Here is a 19,511-nt window from a genome sequence, read left to right on the forward strand (position 1 = left end):
TGTAATAGTCTACTGTAACCAGATAGTTCTCATTATTCCAAGTGAACAGATCAGTAGCAACTGTTTGCCATGGCCTGTCTGGGATCTTGTGGCATATCATGGGCTCTTTAGTGTTGCAAGGTCTGTGTTCGAGACAGATGGGGCACTTTCCCACCATTTCCTCAATCTGCTTGTTCATCCCAGGCCAAAACAGGATGTCACGGGCTCTCTGTTTGCACTTTTCTATGCCCATGTGACCTGCATGAATGCGGGACAACATCTCTGCACGCAGTGAGGTGGGGATAATTATTTTCTCACCTTTGAATATGATGTCATTCATTTGTGAAAGTTCATCTCTATGATTCCAGTATTCTGCTATGCTCTGAGGGCACATTCTTCTCTCCTCAGGCCATCCTTCTTTGAATGTCTTTTTTAGTAGAATGAACTGTGTGTCTTTGTCAGTTTCTGCTTTGATTTCTTTCAGCTTTGCATCACTGACAGGTAAGCTGCTGTATACTGTGTGTACCTGCATGTCCATGCCTTCTCTTAGGCTGTTGTCCTGGTCATTCAGTGATTTCCTGGAGAGAGTGTCTGCAACAGGGATGTCCTTGCCTGGTCTGTGAATGATGGTAAAGTCATACCTCTGTAGTTGCAGTATCATTCTCTGTAGCCTTGGAGGCGCTGTTGTTAGTGGTTTTCGCATAATGGACTCAAGTGGTTTGTGGTCACTTTCCACAATGACGTGACGGCCATAGATATACTGGTGAAAACGTTTACATCCAAACAATATGGCATATAGCTCCTTTTCGATCTGAGCATAGTTGACTTCACTGTCAGTTAGAGACTTGGACGCGTAACCGATGGGCTTGCCCTCTTGTAGTAGGACTGCACCTAGTCCGTACTTAGATGCGTCGACTTGCAGTCTGAGCTCTTTGCTGGGGTCAAAGTACGTTAAGACCGGGCCTGGCTCTCGTGTGATTAGCTCTTTCATCTTCCGGAATGCGTTGTCATGCTGTGCATCCCATATGAATTCACTCGATTCCTTTAACAGGTGACGCATGGGTGCATTGATATCTGAGAGCATAGGGGCAAATTTCGACAAGTAATTAACCATGCCAAGGATTGTTTCCAGCTCACCTTTGTCCTTGGGTGGCTCCATGTCTCTCACGGCTGCAATCTTGGCTGGATCTGGTTTGATTCCATCCTTCGTGATGAGATGTCCAAAATAGCTGACCTCGGTGGCACAGATTGTGCTTTTCTCCGGGTTGAGCTTAACTCCTCGCTCTCTGGAGCGCTGAAGCATTGCACGAAGGTTTTTGTCATGCTCTTCTTTGTTTCTGCCGTAGATAAGGACATCATCAACTATTGCTGTGACTCCCTGTAGACCTTCGTAAGTCTCATCAACTTTGCGCTGAAACTCATCTTGGGCGGATATCAGTCCAAAAGGTAGGCGGAGGAATCTGTATCGTCCGAATACCGTGTTGAAGGTGGTCAACATGGATGACTCCTCTGTGAGCTTGATAGCCCAGTAGCCTGACCTGGCATCCATGACACTGAAATAGCAGGCTCCTGCCAACTTGGATGTAATGTCGTCGAGGGTAGGTAATGGGTAGTGTGGTCGTTTTATGACCTTATTCAAGTCTTTAGGGTCAAGGCACACCCTCAGTTTGCCTGTGCGTGGCTTTTCTGCTGCCACCATCGAATTGACCCATTCAGTTGGTTCAGTGACTTTCGTGATGATCTGCTGTTTCTCCATGTTCTGTAGCTCCACTTTGAGGCGGTCACGTAGAGCGAGAGGGACACGTCTCGGTGGGTGGACTACAGGTGTTGCGTTGGGGTCGATGTGGATTGTACACTCGCCAGGAAACAGTCCTATTCCTGTGAAGACATCTGCAAACTCGTCCATGATTGGTACCTCAGCTGTGCCATCTATGGATAGTATGAGTTTAATTAGTCCAAAGTCCAGACATGCTTCTAATCCTAGCACTGGGGGTGCATGTGTGTCAACAACGTGAACCTTCAGCATTAGTTGAGTGTCTTTGTACTGGCAACTCATGTTGCATTTGCCTCTGACAACTAGTTGCTCACCACCATAGCCATAGAGTGGGCGAATTGAGGGCTGTAGTACATGTTGTATTCCCAACTTTCTGAAAATACGTGTAGGAATGACGTTTGCTGAGGCTCCAGTGTCTAACTTGAAGCTGACTGAGGTTTTGTTTGGGCCAATTTTCACATCTGCAAAGGCCTTGTCTTGACCAGTACTGTCTTTTCCTCTCACTGAATCAATAAACAAGTCTGTGTCTTTGTCTGGCTCATTTTCACCTATTGTGTGTACTGCTTTTCCTTGGCTGGAACGGCACACTTTTGCAAAATGGTTCCATTTGCTGCATATCTTGCACTGTTTTCCTTTTGCTGGGCAGCTGTCTTTTGCTCCGTGAGCCTTGTTCCCACAGTAGCCACATCCTTTAGGGTGCTCTCTGTCTCCCTCTCTGTCATGCGGGTTTCTTTTGTAACTGCCGTGGCGCGTTTTCCAATGTGCATTCTTTGAAGGTTGCCGACCGATTGCATGTACAGTCTGTTCATACGGTCCACTGTTACCGCCAGTTATAGTTCTAAGCTGTGCTTGTGCTATTTCATGAGACCTGGCAATGTCTATTGCTTTATCCAACGTTAAGTCGGAGCCGACGTTCAGTAGCTTTTCTCTCACTCTTGGTGAGTGGATTCCAAAAACTACACGGTCTCTTATCATTTCTTCACTGTTAGCATAATTACAGTCTTTCACAAGCAGCCTCAAATCGGTCACAAACTGTTCAAACGGCTCGTTGATTCCTTGTACTTTTTCATGGAATTTATACGGGCAAATATGACATTTGTCTTCGGCATGACGTATGCTTCAAAACGGTCATAGTACAATTTTAACACCTTACTTTCATCTGCCGTAAGTGTCCATGTGTTATAAATGTCTCTGCCTTTATCTCCGACCCAAAGGAGTAGGTAGCTGCACTTTTCATCCTCTCCCTTCTTCTTGAAAGGACCAGAAAACATTAGCTCCACGTGTAGCTTAAACTTCCGCCATGCTTCGGGCAGGTTGCTAGCATCCCAGTCCACACGGGGTGACGGTACTCCAGCGACGTCCATTTCGTCCGTTGAAAATCGTTTTTACTCTGACACCATGTCTTGTTTTGTACTGTGCGTACATATAATATCCAGGACAACGACGTGCTATTAACGTAGCATTTATTGTGCAGACAATAATAACATAGGCTATACACCGCAGGCTATGCCGTATGCTCTGCCGGCGTATCTGAACTGACTAACTCCAAGCACTGTGGACCAATCACATTCCATGTTTACTTCAGGGTCCCGTAGGAATATTGGCTATCACATCTCAGCTATAACATTGCTGTTGTAACAAGCACTTTGGGTATTCTGTGTGAATATTACAAGCAGCAGGAGGTTAAATGCTCCTTTCAGGTGCGGACAGCGTTGAGAAACCAGAATAAAGGGTCTCCAGCGTCCTCTCACGCAGGCTGAAACAACATCGCTCCACTTTAACTTTCGTTATTAACCTCAGTGGCTTTACCCGGCTATTAGTGATGTCGGTGCTCAGCTAAAATCCCCATTGGCTCAGACGGAGGGTGAAGTCAGCGCTCCTCCTGGTCTCAGCCTCACTTCAGCCCGGATAGAGCAGCAGCTCGGACGTCATCACTTTGCCTCCACAATAATAACAAGTGAAGAGTTGAAGACAGCTTGAGAAGGACAGGTGACGATGGAGACGTGGACTGTGCTTCTTCTCCTGGCCGTCGGCCTCCACAGCGCGGCCGCAGGTGAGTCCACACTTTAGTTGTTGGCTTTTAAGTTGCTCGCTTGTAACAGAAGAACTGCGTCATGTCTTTAAGCCCTGTTTATATGAGCCGACGCTTCTTCTTCTCAGACTTGAAACTAATGTGATGATGAGGAGTGTAAACTACTAACGATGCTTCCTGAAGAAGAAACCACTCCACCAACTGGAAACTAAACTGGACTTTCACTTCACATGGAGATGAAATCAAATGAACAACGCCTCTTTCTACAAACTGTTTTCTGTCAACCAAAGTCAGGAACACAACTGACCTAAACAGGGCTGGAGCCTGTACTACGAAGCGAGTTCAACATACCCAGGGTTTCTTTCAGAGATCCAGCTTAAAGGAAAAGTTCGGAATTTTGGACATAGGACCTCATTTCCAACTTACCCGAGGTGATATAGGTCGGTGGAGACCGTTTTCAGCACAATTGGTCCAGTCCTTATAGTTGCACAAGTCACTGTTGCTAAACTGGTGTTGAGCTAGCGCACGTCAACGGTAACATCCAGCCTGTCACTAAAAACAGCTTTAACTGCTCCGCAGAACACCCGAGACAAATGTATTATAACGTCGGACTATCGATGTACATGTCAGTGTTGGTAGAATCATTTTAGAAATTAAACCAACCTTGCATTTTCAATGATAAAAAATTTTGAGGGACTAGTTTCTCAGCAGCAGCGGAATTTTACTTTGCGTGTTAGTAGTAGTGCGTAAAAACGAAACCTAAGCGCCCTACAGTCGTGACAGCTAGTACTCGTAGCAGCGTTATGAAAATGGTGCTTCAGTGTGCGTTCAGAAATTGCAACAATAAAAGTTACAGATGGGCACCACAGAGTTTCCACCGATTTCCATTACAAGAACCAGAAAGGAACCAACTATGGCTACTGGCAGCTGGCTTGGACTCCAGGACACCGGCGGAGACGGTGCTGAAGTTGCGAATATGCAGTGATCTCAGCATAGCTGGCAGTGGCTGTCTCCTGTTATCCTGATTCCTTCCCGCTAGCATAGGACTGACAGCAGCTGAATAAACTCGCGTGATTGTCAGCGAAACCGAATCCGTCTTCCTCTGTAGCCTCACTAGCCCGGAGATAATATCCATCCGCCGCTGACGTAGCCTTAGCAACAACAGGGAACAAAGTATAAGCTATTCCAATGCCATGCAAGGTTGGTTGCGGGAAGGAATCCGCCGGTGTCCTGGAGTCCAAGCCAGCTGCCAGTAGCCATAGTTGGTTCCTTTCTGGTTCTTGTAATGGAAATCGGTGGAAACTCTGTGGTGCCCATCTGTAACTTTTATTGTTGCAATTTCTGAACGCACACTGAAGCACCATTTTTATAACGCTGCTACGAGTACTAGCTGTCACGACTGTAGGGCGCTTAGGTTTCGTTTTTACGCACTAGGCCTACTACTAACACGCAAAGTAAAATTCCGCTGCTGCTGAGAAACTAGTCCCTCAAAATGTTTTATCATTGAAAATGCAAGGTTGGTTTAATTTCTAAAATGATTCTACCAACACTGACATGTACATCGATAGTCCGACGTTATAATACATTTGTCTCGGGTGTTCTGCGGAGCAGTTAAAGCTGTTTTTAGTGACAGGCTGGATGTTACCGTTGACGTGCGCTAGCTCAACACCAGTTTAGCAACAGTTTTATGTACCAATAGCAGTGTTTCCCACAGGATTCTATCGTGGGGGGTCTTGCGATCTTGTAGGGGGGTCGGGGGGCATGCCCCCCCGGGAGAACATTTTTAATAGATTTCATTTTAATGCATCAATTTGGTGAATTTTGAGAACCAAAATATGACATCAATTATTGACCAATTTCTTACAAACAGCTGGTACTGATACAAAATGTTGACATACTAAATGGGGTTGAGGAGTTTAAGCATTCAAGAAAAGATGAAAACAAAAATGACTAAAACACAGTGCTGAGCCTTCCAGGGTTCCCCAATTAGTTTTCACTGAGGGCCAAATTATGTCCAGGTTGCCAAGTCGAGGGCCAATTGTCTGTTTTTAAACATTTTTATTGGACCACTAAACATTGTTTTATGTGCAAATGTTATTATTGTTGCTGCTATTATTAGAAGTATTATGATTGTAATGATTAGTACTACCAGTGGTAGTTGTTTGTAGTAGCAGATAGTAGTAGTAGTCATAGCCTGTGTTGAGGGACAGATAAAAAATGTATGTAAGTCCAATATCAACGATTTATTTATTTGAATGCCCCTGGAGAATATTTTGATCAACAACAAAAAAGAACAGCACTACAGCAAGTGGTGCACAAGAGGAAAACAATATTGTATAACAGTGGAGTTAATGATATTTGTTTGCAGCGTCTTGCTTTTGTCTTGTAATTTGCAGACGGTCCCTGCGCACTCGCCCGTTCTCCGTCCAGACCGGACGGCTTATTTATGTAAAAAATCTGTGTTTTGGTCCTTGTAGCTCGTAGTCTATGATATTACGGTGGGAAAGAGGCATCATTTGTGTTTGAAAACGTTTCTCTTCAGATTTATTGATCCCGAATCTGTGAATATATTTCCAACTTTACAGAACTCTTTATTTCAGCAGGTTATTGCATAGTGTCACTGGGTCCGCACGGGCCGGACACTTTGCTCTTGCGGGCCGGATTTGGCCCGCGGGCCGCTAATTGGGGATGGCTGCTTTATACTATTAGTTTATTATGACTATTATGATTATTAATATAAGTGGGTGACTATTCCTCAGCCTTCCTTGGTGTTTTGGTTTTGACATACGCGCACGCACTGTCAAACTCGCGCAGCTTTAGGGTCGGCGGGGGGGAAACAGAACGTTGATGAACCAAACCAGCCGCGAGGATTTCCCCCTATAATAAGCACTGCTGCCCTCCTGTTTAGGCCTATCATTAGAGCCGCCAGTTAAGTCCATTCAATGTGTGGGAAACCCTGAATATGTATCATGACTAATACCATTAGTAAAAAAAAAAAAAAAAAGGCTCGGCCCAAAATCGCCATCGGCCCGATGGCCAGTCCAGCCCTGGACCTAAATATGAGACTCCTTCACTATTTAATATCAGAATAAACACAGTTTTCAAGACAAAAGCACCAGAAACATGTTTGTGTTTGTTGAGTACAGCAGATATTATGAACGTGTATTGAATGTAGTTCTGTTGGATTGTGTGTGCAGGAAAACAACATTGTTCAGTGATTTGTTGAAGATAAAAACTGAGATCATGACGTTCATCTTGTGTTGCAGAGATTCAGTCTCTGAAGTATTTCTTCACGGTGTCCTCTGGAGTCCCAAACTTCCCAGAGTTTGTGGCTGTTGGGTTGGTTGATGACGTTGAGATGGCTCACTATGACAGCAACACCATGAGAGTAGAACCCAAACAGGACTGGATGAGCAGAATCAAAGAAGATGATCCTCAGTACTGGCAGACTCTGACTGAGCTCTTAGTGGGTGATCAGCAGTTCGCCAAAAACAACATTGAAATCTACAAGCAGCGCTTCAACCAAACTGGAGGTTTGTTTATGTTTCACTTTATTCTGACAACATTTGGTTTATACTTTCATCCTGTATTTTAATAAACACACACACAGTCAGACAGGAACATGACTGAGACTACTGGATGCTGCTGGACTACACTGGTTCAGTGTTGCTGTCCATCCCATAATAAGCTCCAGAGGTCTACTGACCTGAGAGCAGGTCCAGTGAGCGTCCCACAGCGAGCTGCTTCACAACAAGTGTGCTGCAGCAGCAGCTTGTTTCAGGACACACAGCTGATGGAGGAACATGAGCGGCTGCTTTCTGAACGGACCAGCAGGACTGGAAACGGGACCCGGGCTGCTTCTGCTGGTCCACATACCAGACCAGGCTCAGCAGGTTTCCATGAAGCGGGCTGACTGGACCTCATGGTCCACGTCTCCTTCAGATCTCAGCGTGTCCATCCCATCAGATATGTATGGCGACTATCGAACCACTTATTTAGTCACCGAGAGGCTAGATCGGGAAAATATGTTTTTGCCAGAGGCGCTGCTTGTTCAAAGAATCACTTAAAAATGGGTACTGCGTTTTGTTGGTTTTATTAGAGATAAGTTAAAAACGTTCCATAGTAGCATAGTCCTAAAGTGATCGGTGCTAAAGTGCGTTAAATGTTAATAGATTGTGCGGTCAGCAAAGTTGGACTTCCCCCGTCCACCCCCTCTCATCTCAAACATTTCATTCAAGCCCAACCCACGAGTGAACAGCTGACTTTTACCACTGATCCTGACTGACGTAGCCCCAACACCACGTGACCTGTCAGTCTGCCTATACCTGTCACCAACATTCCGGCCCCTAATTATTACATGTTATTACACAGTAGTAATAATTACCAACGCATAAATTCATAATAGAAAAACAATACAATTCCAATTTTCTTTTTTTTCTATTTTTCACATTTTTTGTCTTTTTTTGCGATTTTTTGTGCGCAAGGAGAGAGTTCATAGTTCATATGGCCATTGCAGGTCTTCATCCTTCTTGAACCGAACCCGCCCCAAAGTAAAGTCAATCCAAAGTCACGAAAAAAGGTCATGTCAGGCAAAAGTCAATATAATCCAAATCCATGGAAAAGAAGGGAAGCCTTCACGACTCCGTCGACTCCTGAAGAAGGCAGATCTTTGTCACAGGTCTGCAGAGAAGGCTGGTGCGGGTCTTGATCCGGACCTGTCGCACCAGTCCGTTCCTGTCTGGCATTGTCTCTGTAATCCTCCCAATGATCCAGGAATTGCGAGGTGCAGAATCGTCCATTATGATCACTATGTCACCGGGGACAAAGTTCCTCTTGATCTTTGTCCATTTCTGTCGTTCCTGTAGTTGTGGCAGATACTCTTTAATCCACCTTTTCCAGAACAGGTCCGAAATGTATTGCACCTGCTTCCATCTCCGGCGTGCATAGTTGTCCTCCTTGAGAAACAGACCAGGTGGTAAGCTGGGCTTGACTTTAAGCAGCAGAAGATGATTAGGTGTTAAAGCCTCCAAGTCATTTGGATCTGTGGATTCCTTCGTGAGAGGTCTACTGTTGAGAATTGACTCCACCTCACAGAGTACTGTATTGAGTCCCTCCTCATCCAGACTTTGGGTCCTCAAAGTGGAATTGAGAATCTTCCTGATGGAACGTATTAACCTCTCCCATGCTCCGCCGTGATGTGATCCAGTGGGAGGGTTAAACGTCCACTTGATTCCTTTCAATGAGAGCACATCATTGATCTTCTCCAGATTCCATCCTTCAACAGCTCTTCTCAGCTCACGCTCTGCACCAATGAAATTAGTGCCATTATCAGAACGCAGCTCTTTGATTTGTCCTCTTCTTGCGATGAAGCGCCTTAAAGCATTGATGAACGAATCTGTGTCCAAAGATGAGGCAACTTCAATGTGTACAGCTCTTATTGTCAAACATCTGAAGATAACTCCATATCTTTTCACAAGACTCCGGCCACGCTTGATGTCAAATGGTCCAAAATAGTCAACTCCGACATAAGTGAATGGAGGTTCTCCAGTCGAAACTCTGTCACTAGGCAAGTCTGCCATTTGTTGCTGACCTGCAGCTCCGTGCAGCCGACGACAGATGACACATCTGGAAATGATCTGCCTTATGGCAACGCCTGCAGCAGGAATCCAGTGCTGCTGACGCAGCCTTGACAGCATATGGTTCCTACCACCATGGCCCACCTCTCGATGTATCTGGCGTAAGATGAGGTCTGAGATGTGGAGATCCTTTGCTATTATGGCTGGATGTTTAGACTCTTCCGGCATGGCAGCCTTACTAAGTCGGCCTCCGACTCTCAACACACCTTCTTCCAGTATCGGACTGAGTCTGTAAATGTGACTGTTCACTTTCACACACTCTCCCTTTTGGAGGCAAGATAACTCTTCCGAGAACTTTCTTCTTTGACAGATCTTGATTATCTCCAGTTCAGCTCCATTGATCTCCTCCAATGAGAGGCAAATCTCCTTGTCAAGAACATCTTTGTGTTTAGTTAGGTTCAATGCTGGCTGAGAATCACATGCAGTGACTTCTCTCCTCTTCCTGTTGTTCCAAAGTAAGGTTCTGAGTCTCAAGATCCATGCCATCACTCTCGTGAGACGTTTCCAAGATGAGCTGCGGTTGATCAGTCTCAGCACCCTCCTCTTGTTCCACAGAGAAAACGGCAGCCGACACCTTGACCTCTGGGTCCCCAGATGGAAGTTCTCCCAAGTTGTCTGGGTTAACAGGCCAAGTCTCCTCTTCCTGCATGAGAAATGAAGGTCCAGATATCCATGTCTCATTCTTGAGGAACAGCTCCGCTCTCATGCCTCTGGAGGCAAGATCTGCAGGGTTGTGTGCGGTACTCACATACCTCCACTGTGATGCTTCAGACATTTTGAGGATCTCTGTGACTCTGTTCGCTACGAAGATGCGAAACCTTGATGTTTGGTTCTTGATGTATTTCAGCACTGATGTACTGTCTGACCAGAAAACGCTGTCTTGCAGCTGCAGTCTCAGCTCCTTCCTCCATAGCGTGTCCATGCGAGCTGCCACCACAGCCGCAATCAACTCCATACGTGGGATCGTCACAGGCTTTAAAGGTGTCACCCTGGATTTTCCCATTATGAAGGCAACGTGGATCTGAGAACAGTCATTGTGCAACAGCAGGTAGGTGACGGTACCGTATCCCTCCTCACTTGCGTCAGCAAAGTGATGCAACTGGGCGCTGGTTGCTTCTCCAAAGTTGGGCGGTTTTAAACATCGTCCAACGCTGAAGCCCTCCAACAGGTGTAACTCCTTGAGCCAGTTGACCCACTCCTGGGCTACAGGTGTTGGTATGACATCGTCCCATCCTAGCCCCTGCCGGCATAGGTCTTGAATGATCCTCTTGGCTGTGAAAACCACAGGGGACAAGATTCCAAGAGGGTCGTAGAAAGAGCTGACAGTAGAAAGGATTCCTCTGCGTGTCAGCGGTCTGTCCTGAAAGCTTATACTGAACTTAAAGGTGTCAGACTGGACACACCAACGCACTCCCAGTGCCCTCTCAACTGGTAGGATGTCGTGGTCCAGATCCAGGTCTTTAACATCCTTCGCTCTTTCCTCCTCCGGTATTGCTGCCAGCACACGACGACTATTACTCAGCCACTTCGTCAAATGAAAGCCTCCCTTGGCACAGAGCTTTACCAAATCCTGGTAAAGGGTTATGGCTTCATCCTCTGAGGCTATTGAAGCCAGGCAGTCGTCGACATAGAAACTGTGCATGATGGTGTCAAACACTTTCTGGTTAAAGAGCTGTTTGTTATCTTCAGCACACTTTCGGAGAGCGAAATTAGCACAGCTTGGTGATGACGTCGCGCCAAACAAATGGACCACCATCCGGTATTCCACCATCTGTTGACTGAAGTCCCCATTGGGCCACCAGAGAAATCGAAGTAGGTCTGCATCTGTCTCTGGCACTCGAACCTGATGGAACATGGCCTCAATGTCAGACATCAGAACAATGGGCTCCATCCTAAACCTGGTCAAGACTCCCACCAGTGCGCTTGTCAGGTCAGGTCCTTGCAAGAGATGTGTATTTAGTGATGCGCCTTGAAATGATGCTGCGCAGTCAAAGACGATACGGATCTTCCCTTTCTTGGGATGGTATACACCGTGATGAGGGATATACCAAACCTTGCCGTCGCATCGTTCCTGACTTGTAGCTGGCACTCTCTCTGCATATCCACTGGATATCAGGTTGTCCATAAATGTAGTATAGTCTTTTTGAAATGCCGCATCCCTGCCAAACCTCCCCTTGAGGTTGAGAGTACGTTGCTCTGCAACTTTGCGATTGTTGGGCATGGTAATTGATTTGTCCTTCAGCGGCAATCCAACAACATAATGGCCATCAACCAGTTCCACAGTCTCGTTAGCCATTTCCAGGAACTTAGAGTCTTCCCTTGACAGCCCTTGCAGTTCATCCTTCATCAGGGAAGTCAGTCTTGAATTGTTGGTTCCAGAGCTCGTCAAGAGTGACAGCAGAGATCCTGTTGATGCTAACTGCAGACTGAGTCACAGGATCGTCACTGCCCTCTCCTCCAAGGGGTCCATTTACAGTCCATCCAAGCATTGTTTTGACCGCATATGGCCCTCCATCCACACTTCGGATGACTTCCAGTGGTTCCAATGCTCTTGGAACATTCAAGCCAATTAACATCTCCACGTCTGCATCTATCTGTGGCAGATAGACGGGCTTCAGATGTGGCCATCTTTCCAGATCTTGCTGTCGTGGGATGTTACCTCTGTTAACAGGCATTTGATGTTGTGTGAAGATCTTCGGCATTTCACAGTACCAGTCACTGTCCAATCCAGCGACCTCCAAGTCCGATGCAATGCAACTGTCAACAACCTTCTCTTGGCCCATGGTATGTAAAAGAATCCTTGTTCTTCTCCCAGAGAGTCCCAGCTTATCCATCAGACCCATTGTGCAGAAGGACGCTGAACTCCCTGGGTCCAGAAAGGCGTAGGTTTCGACTGACCTTTGACCTTTACTGGACTTAACCTTGACTGGCACGATAGCAAGCTTACAATCTTGCTCACCGGCCCCAGTAAGACCACCGGTTTGGATTTCGACTAGAGCACTGTCCACTGCTCTGTCAGAGTTGCTCCTGCCTTTCTCTGGATCTCCATTCTCCTTAGAGTGGATATGGAGCAAGCTGGGGTGTCGTGAGCCACATGTCTTGCAAGACAGACGTTTCCTGCACTCCTTGCTGATGTGCCCAGTGCACAAGCAGCCGAAGCAAACTCCATTTTTCTTCAGGAACTCCATCTTCTCACTGTGAGCTTTCTTCTCCAATAGAAAACACGACTCCAGTGTGTGTCTACCTTTTTTGCAGAAAAGGCAGGTCTTCTCGGGTCCATCTTTAACCCTGTTCTCCCAATGAGCATCTCTTTCCACAGTAGTGAAAGTTGTGGCAAAGCTGCTTCCTCTAGCCTTAGGACGAGGCACAGGTTTAGCTCTACCACTTTCTTTGAAGGCCCCTATGACTGGAGAATCTTGTATGTCTCCGAATACAGGGTCTGTAGTGATCCTAACTTCACGCTCAATAAAGGTCACGATATCAGCAAACATAGTTCTTTTCCGATGCTTTTCCTGAATGTCGCATGCCTTCGCTCGCCACTTGTCTCTCAACTTGTAAGGCAGCTTCTTGATCACAGAGACCATGTTTGCAGACGTGTTCAAGTCAGATAGGTTGTATACATCTTTCATGGCATTGTGACATCCTCGCAAGAATAAGCTGTATGCTTGTAAAGCTTTTCCATCCTCCGACTTTATTGCTGGCCATGCAAAGATCTTGTCCATATAAGCGGATGCTATGACATGCTCATTTCCAAAGTGTTCCTGGAGTAAAGCCTTTGCTGTAGCATATCCAATGCCATCAGTCATGTGTTGACAACTTCTGACTAGCTGTTTAGGCTGACCCCTGGTGTATTGCTCCAGGTAATGCAGGAGGTCAACAGCATCGTCAGTCCTCAGTTCTATGGTCTGCTCAAATGACTGCATAAAGGCATGATAGTGCAGAGGGTCACCGTCAAACAGTTGGATGTCTCTTTTAGGTAGTGAAGCAATGCATTGCTGATGCACCAACATCGAAGTTATGTCATTTTGTTTTTGCATTATAGACATCATGGTGTCCTGTTCACTGCTGATGTTTCCGGAAGCAGATTGTGTGTGTCTATGCAGAGACAGTGGGGCTCCTGTAGCCTTTGGGACTGTGCTCTGAGCCTGTGTGGGGGCTGAGGTCCTCTGGAGATGTTTATTTCCATCACATTGCCTTTGTTTCGGCCTTGTGCCTCCAAACTCTGCAGGTTGTCCTCTTCCAACATCTCCAACATTTTGCCGTACAAAGGTCTCTGCATTAAAGTTGAGGCCACTTTCGGCTTCCATTCCATCCAATTTCTGAGAAGCAACACTCCGTACCCCTGACCCAGAGGTTCTCAAAACATTAAGCTTTGCCGCCGATGCGGCCATGTCCGTTTCAAGTTGAAGTTGTTCCTTTTGCTTTCTGACTCGAGCTTCCTGCTCTTGCAGCGCATGCCTTATTTTGGCTTCCTCTTCCTCAAGAGCATGCTTTTGTTCGAGCAACCTTTTTCGAGCTATTAAAGCAGCCATTTCAGCTTCGGCTCTGACACGGGCAGATGCAGTTGAGGACACTTTTGACCTGATAGATTTTGAACCATGATTCTGGCTGCTATAGTTTGATATGCTGTCATCTGGCTGAATATCATCCTGAACATTATGTGACTGAGGTCCAGTCACTTCCACATTTTCCACACCTCCATTTTCCTCTTCTGCAGCCTCATGTAGCAGAGGGCTTTCATTTGACCTATTAGCCACCAGCAGAGGCCTGCTTGGGGATCCTCTGAGTCTGGTTACAGAAAACCATGCATTAACATCCTCAATAAAATCATCTTTATGTTTAATGATTTTTAAGAACCAACCGGTTTGTTTTTCTTGTTCATCATGAGGAATGAGAGGCATTAAGGAAGCATGTAGTTCATTAGAGGTGTGAGACAATTTCATCAAGCCATCAAGTTTCCCTTTAACAGCTGAAACATGTTTTCCATCTTTCATGAGCTCTTTCATAGAGCTTATCACAGTCTTTATTTCATCCACTTTCCTTTTTCGTTCCTTTTGTATGGACTCAATTTTATTTGCAAAAGCCTTTTCAGTTAGAATTACTTTCCTCTTTCCCATGTCCTGTTTCCCAACATCTGAACCAACACTTGTTCCACTCATCTTGAACGCACAAGTAAATGATCACAATGAGAGAATCCAAAGCAAAGCAGCCACATAAAACAGTCACAGCTATCGGCGATAGCATAGAGACAGAGCAGAGCACGTTAGTTTGTCACACACACAGCTTGGCCCGGCGGGCCGCGAACACAGCGTGATATCACAATTCACAATGACAGACAGTTTCCACTCAGCGGCGGGACCAGATCAAAGTGTTCCAATCAATCATGTATCACAGCAGTCACGGAACGGGTCGGGTACGTTACCGCCTATCCTTTCAGTCCGTCCTTGTTGTCCGTTTGTTTGTGCGCGTCCTCCTTACATTGTTTGCATATCATGCATTCCTTTGTTGCTCCACGCGTCCATTTGTGACATGTCGTGGCTTTTCGTGGCTCCAATCCATGTGGTTGTGTCACAGTTTTGCTGACAAATGTATGGCGACTATCGAACCACTTATTTAGTCACCGAGAGGCTAGATCGGGAAAATATGTTTTTGCCAGACGCGCTGCTTGTTCAAAGAATCAATTAAAAATGGGTACTGCGTTTGTTGGTTTTATTAGAGTTAGAGATACCGGTAAGTTAAAAACGTTCCATAGTAGCATAGTCCTAAAGTGATCGGTGCTGAAGTGCGTTAAATGTTAATAGATTGTGCGGTCAGCAAAGTTGGACTTCCCCCGTCCACCCCCTCTCATCTCAAACATTTCATTCAAGCCCAACCCGCGCGTGAACAGCTGACTTTTACCACTGATCCTGACTGACGTAGTCCCAACACCACGTGACCTGTCAGTCTGCCTATACCTGTCACCAACAAGATATATGACTCACAAATATATGCTAGAAGGACAGCTTAGATTCACTGTCCGTGCCCCAGTGTGTCTGTGCCATAATACACATTTATATAACGCTGGAAGAAGGAATCCACCAGTTGATCAGCTGTTGATCCTCAGAGGAAGTCTTTATTTCATAAATATGTCAAACATTTTCTACTTCCACTTTCTCTAATATGAGAAATGTATGCGTTTCTCTGTTTTATATCATTTTATATTAAATACTGTTCAGTGATGTTCAGACAAAAGATTTGAAGATTTCACCTTTAACCTCTCAGAACTTTTTTCTGAATTAAAAAAACAACGATTGTGACATAATCAATAATCAGAAGAATAATGAGCCACAAATATGGAGGATATTACTAGTATTTAGTGTATTTATTCCACAATAAACAATTAATCGACTGGTTGATTAACAGATAATCAGATTCAAGTCTTTTAATAAGAAAAAACAAACATTTTCTCAAATATGAGAATGTTGATTGATTGATTGATTGATTGATTGATTTCTCTTTATGGATTATCAGAAAAAGAAAATAGGATCACATGTCAAAGTGAAAACTCGTATTTCCATCGTGATCCAAAGATGTTAGAAGACAAAGTAAACACAAAGAAGACATTCAACATAAAAACTACATAAAAAGTTAAAATATATTTCATCACCTGTTAGAGAAATAGAAAAACATCTCCAACACAAACGAGGAAAAATAACATCATCATCAATCAATCCATAATCCATAAAAACTCTCTCTCTCTCTCTCTCTCTCTCTCTCTCTCTCTCTCTCTCTCAGGTGTCCACATTTTCCAGAGGATGTACGGCTGTGAATGGGATAATGAGACTAATAAAGTTACTGGTTTTATTCAATTTGGTTATGATGGAGAAGACTTACTAGCGTTTGACCTGAAGACAGAGACATGGATCGCTGCAAAACAACAGGCTCTCCTCACCAAACACAAGTGGGATGCTGATAAAGGTCTGACAGAAGGGTTTAAACACTACCTCACCCAGATTTGTCCTGATTGGCTGAAGAAGTTTTTGAAGTACGGGAGCAGCTCTCTGCTGAGAAAAGGTAGAATCACATGACCTGATGTGGTTTCATGGACACCATGTTCATGTTCCTTCTTTTGTTTCTAACCGACAGTAACATTACACACATGTCACCAACACACACACACACACACACACACACACACACACACACACACACACACACACACACACACACACACACCTTCATCCCTCTGCCTCTTCATCAGTCTCATTATCTCTTCTGTCTCTTCTTTTCTCACTTATCGTCACATCACAGTTATTTACATTGAATACATACAAACATAAATGGTGTATGTGTCACTAAGGCATTTCAGATCCATCAGACATGATCATTAATACACAGCAGATCATAATAATAAGGATAAAGAACCTCTAACCCGTCTCTCTCTCTCCTCAGAGCTTCCCTCAGTGTCCTTCCTCCAGAAGACTCCCTCCTCTCCAATCAGCTGCCACGCTACAGGTTTCTACCCTCAAAGAGCCGAACTGTTCTGGAGGAGAGATGGAGAGGATCTCCATGAGGACGTGGACCTCGGAGAGATCCTCCCCAACCACGATGGAACCTTCCAGATGAGTGCCGACCTGAAACTCTCAGTGGCAGCTGAAGACCGGAGCAGGTACGAGTGTGTGTTTCAGCTCTCTGGTGTGAAGAAGCACATCGTCAACACACTGGACGTCATCAGGAGCAACAAAGGTGAGACTGAGACCAGAAGTGATGAAGGTGGGAAGCACATGCTTAGTTTACGGGAACAGTTCATGTGTTTTTATGTGGACGGGGAGTTTTGTTTCCTAATATTGTTTAGTCGTCAGTTTCTTTCCTCTAGTTTGTATATATAATTTTAAGGTTTAGATTAATATTAAATCAATGCAGGTTATCTCATTTCAGCGTGTTCCGTGTCTAAAGATGACAATAAAATCTGATTGATTTGCTCAGATCTAGACCAGAATTATTACCATAATTTTATTTGTGCTGCATGTTGACTGTTTACATTGATTATTAGAGAAACATAATCTTGTTTTGTGCTCAACAGAGAATCCCGCTGACATGACCACCGTCATCATCATCATCATCGCTGCAGTGGTACTTCTCGTCCTCGGTGCTGTGATTGGATTTCTGGTTTACAGAAGAAGAACTGTAATTTAGAGACCCAAACACACTGGGGCTGCGGTTGAATAGTAAAAAGTAATGCATGAAAGTTATTGTTAAATATGCAAATATGGATATAGTTTGTTTTCGTGAACGGCCGAGGTGTGCGTCACTTTAAATGTTGCCCTCACAAGGAATTGTGGGTCGGTGTAATCTCCTTTCCTTTCGTAAAGGAAGATCTGTTGCATCCTATGCTAAAGGAGATCTGAAAGGAAGCATTGCAGCTCCCTTCCTTCAAATTTAGAGAAATCAAGCAGCTCTTATCATGGCGGCCACTTGTTTACTTCCGGGTCACTTCTTCAGTTAAGAACCTTCCCAAGCAAAAAAAGAAGAGTCCCAAAAACAGGCAGGCAAACTGACAAGGAAACAGAGGGAACACACAGACTATATACACCAGGACTGATTAGGAACGGGGCCCAGGTGGGAAAACATGAGGGCAGGCTGACGAGACTATCAGACACAGCTGATAACCCCCCCCCCCCCCCCCCCCCCCCAAAAAAAACACCCTTACCTATAGCACTTTGATCACAGCACTACTGTACTTAAGGTATGTTTGCTGAACAGCAACTACTTTACTCAGACAAGGATCTAACACTTGTTCTATTTTAGCTCTTACTTTATCGGCAATGATATGTTGTGGTTTCTTTGTTTCTTTTGACAAATGTACTGATTGTAAGTCGCTTTGGACAAAAGCTAAATGACCTAAATGTAAATGTAAATGTTGGAATATTAGAAATAGCTTGTCGTTCCTTGAATCTCCAAAAGTAGAGCCGATGCCAAAGTTTTCAGCCATCAAACTCCTCTTTAAGTGATTGTTTTCCAACATTTATCTGATCCTGCAAATAAAAATCTATTTAATGAATTGCCTTCTGGTCTTTTTCTGCACCACTCAGCAATATAAAACAACACTGTGATCTTAGAATACATACCGATACATCAGTTTGAACATTACAGTTAAGAGCTTATAACTGACAGGAAAACATCGGACCTAAATTATAACTACAAATCCCCTCACAACCATGAAAAACAGTATAAAAGAGGAAAAACAAGGACACCTGGTGGGCAAAGTAAACCGGTGCGTGAGGATCTGTGAAAACAATCTACAAAACTTTTATTTTGACAGTCAAAACAACACGATGGTACTGTGTTCTGCATCCCATCCTCTCCTATAATGCAGCAGAAACACTCATACAAGCCTTCATAACAACCAGACTGGACTATTGCAACATCATTCTCTATGGCCTCCCCTCCACCGACCTCCAAAAATCCATGTTTGTGGTGGTTATTTGTGTTGAATAAAGCACAAAGTCAGAAACGTTTCTCTCCGTAGGGTTTAATCGATTTCTGGCTCCTTCTTTCTTATGATGCACACATGTATATCGGACCTTCCTTTATGTCTTTAAGCACTTAGAAAATGCAGAAACAGATGCATGATTGTTTTTTTTAAACAAAGCAGGTTTTACATCAGGATTACGTGAGACAGGGGAATTTCCATCACATGGTTGGGGCTAAAAACTAAGAGTGAATGTGTGGATGTTTTGACCTGATGAGGCCAGGCAAATCTTTTGTGACAAACTGTTTCAGCCTTAAGATTATATAAAGTAAAAGTAAAATAACTCCTTTACCCAACCTTAGCGAGTAAATAAACACCAAAAAAAGGCTGCTCAAGCACTTTTAAGTGTAACAACGAATGTTGCACATTGTGAGCCTCTATCTTAAATGGAGGGAAATAATTAGCCGGCTGGAGGAGGCGTCACCTTAAGCAAAGTATGACTCTGTCAAAGCGATCCAGGTTTATCGTGATGCCACAGGGTAAGAATTATACCAGCAATAACCTACTGACTGCTCTGCAGCATGTTTAATATATTTTATAGTATTCAACTATTCAGTTAATAACTAAATGTATGTGTAA

At 44.6% G+C, this 19,511-nt stretch overlaps 2 protein-coding genes across 3 annotated transcripts; one reads left to right on the forward strand and one right to left on the reverse strand.

Annotated features, from left to right (window-relative positions):
* The first annotated feature begins 3,664 nt into the window (after nt 1-3,664).
* LOC311028072 (major histocompatibility complex class I-related gene protein-like) lies at nt 3,665-18,457 on the forward strand. 2 transcript variants are annotated; one of them, XM_084032343.1, is made up of 5 exons: nt 3,665-3,806; nt 7,052-7,318; nt 16,196-16,474; nt 16,853-17,146; nt 17,484-18,457. In XM_084032343.1, exons 1-5 carry the CDS (start codon nt 3,749-3,751, stop codon nt 17,594-17,596), a joined length of 1,011 nt encoding a protein of 336 aa, XP_083888469.1. In that variant the 5' UTR covers nt 3,665-3,748; the 3' UTR covers nt 17,597-18,457. The 2 variants fall into 2 exon arrangements, with proteins under 2 accessions (XP_083888469.1, XP_083888470.1); XM_084032344.1 differs by lacking the exon at nt 3,665-3,806 and adding an exon at nt 4,086-4,225.
* On the reverse strand, nt 9,837-12,792 carry LOC311027438 (uncharacterized protein; the record flags this gene model as incomplete). Its single annotated transcript, XM_084031464.1, has 2 exons — nt 12,343-12,792; nt 9,837-12,287 (listed from the first exon to the last, which is right to left on the reverse strand). Exon 2 carries the CDS (start codon nt 11,766-11,768, stop codon nt 9,837-9,839), a length of 1,932 nt encoding a protein of 643 aa, XP_083887590.1. The 5' UTR covers nt 11,769-12,287; nt 12,343-12,792.
* Nucleotides 18,458-19,511: the final 1,054 nt, after the last annotated feature.

The sequence above is a fragment of the Eutrigla gurnardus genome (assembly GCF_963514095.1).
Source record: "Eutrigla gurnardus genome assembly, chromosome: 17".
Lineage (NCBI taxonomy): Eukaryota > Metazoa > Chordata > Actinopteri > Perciformes > Triglidae > Eutrigla > Eutrigla gurnardus.

Bases quoted from the DNA above. Each gene is read 5' to 3' on its own strand.
- LOC311028072 (XM_084032343.1), top strand. From the start codon at position 3,749: ATGGAGACGTGGACTGTGCTTCTTCTCCTGGCCGTCGGCCTCCACAGC. The intron at 3,807-7,051 runs GTGAGTCCACAC...CTTGTGTTGCAG, and splicing joins CCTCCACAGCGCGGCCGCAG to AGATTCAGTCTCTGAAGTAT. The intron at 17,147-17,483 runs GTGAGACTGAGA...TGTGCTCAACAG, and splicing joins CGTCATCAGGAGCAACAAAG to AGAATCCCGCTGACATGACC.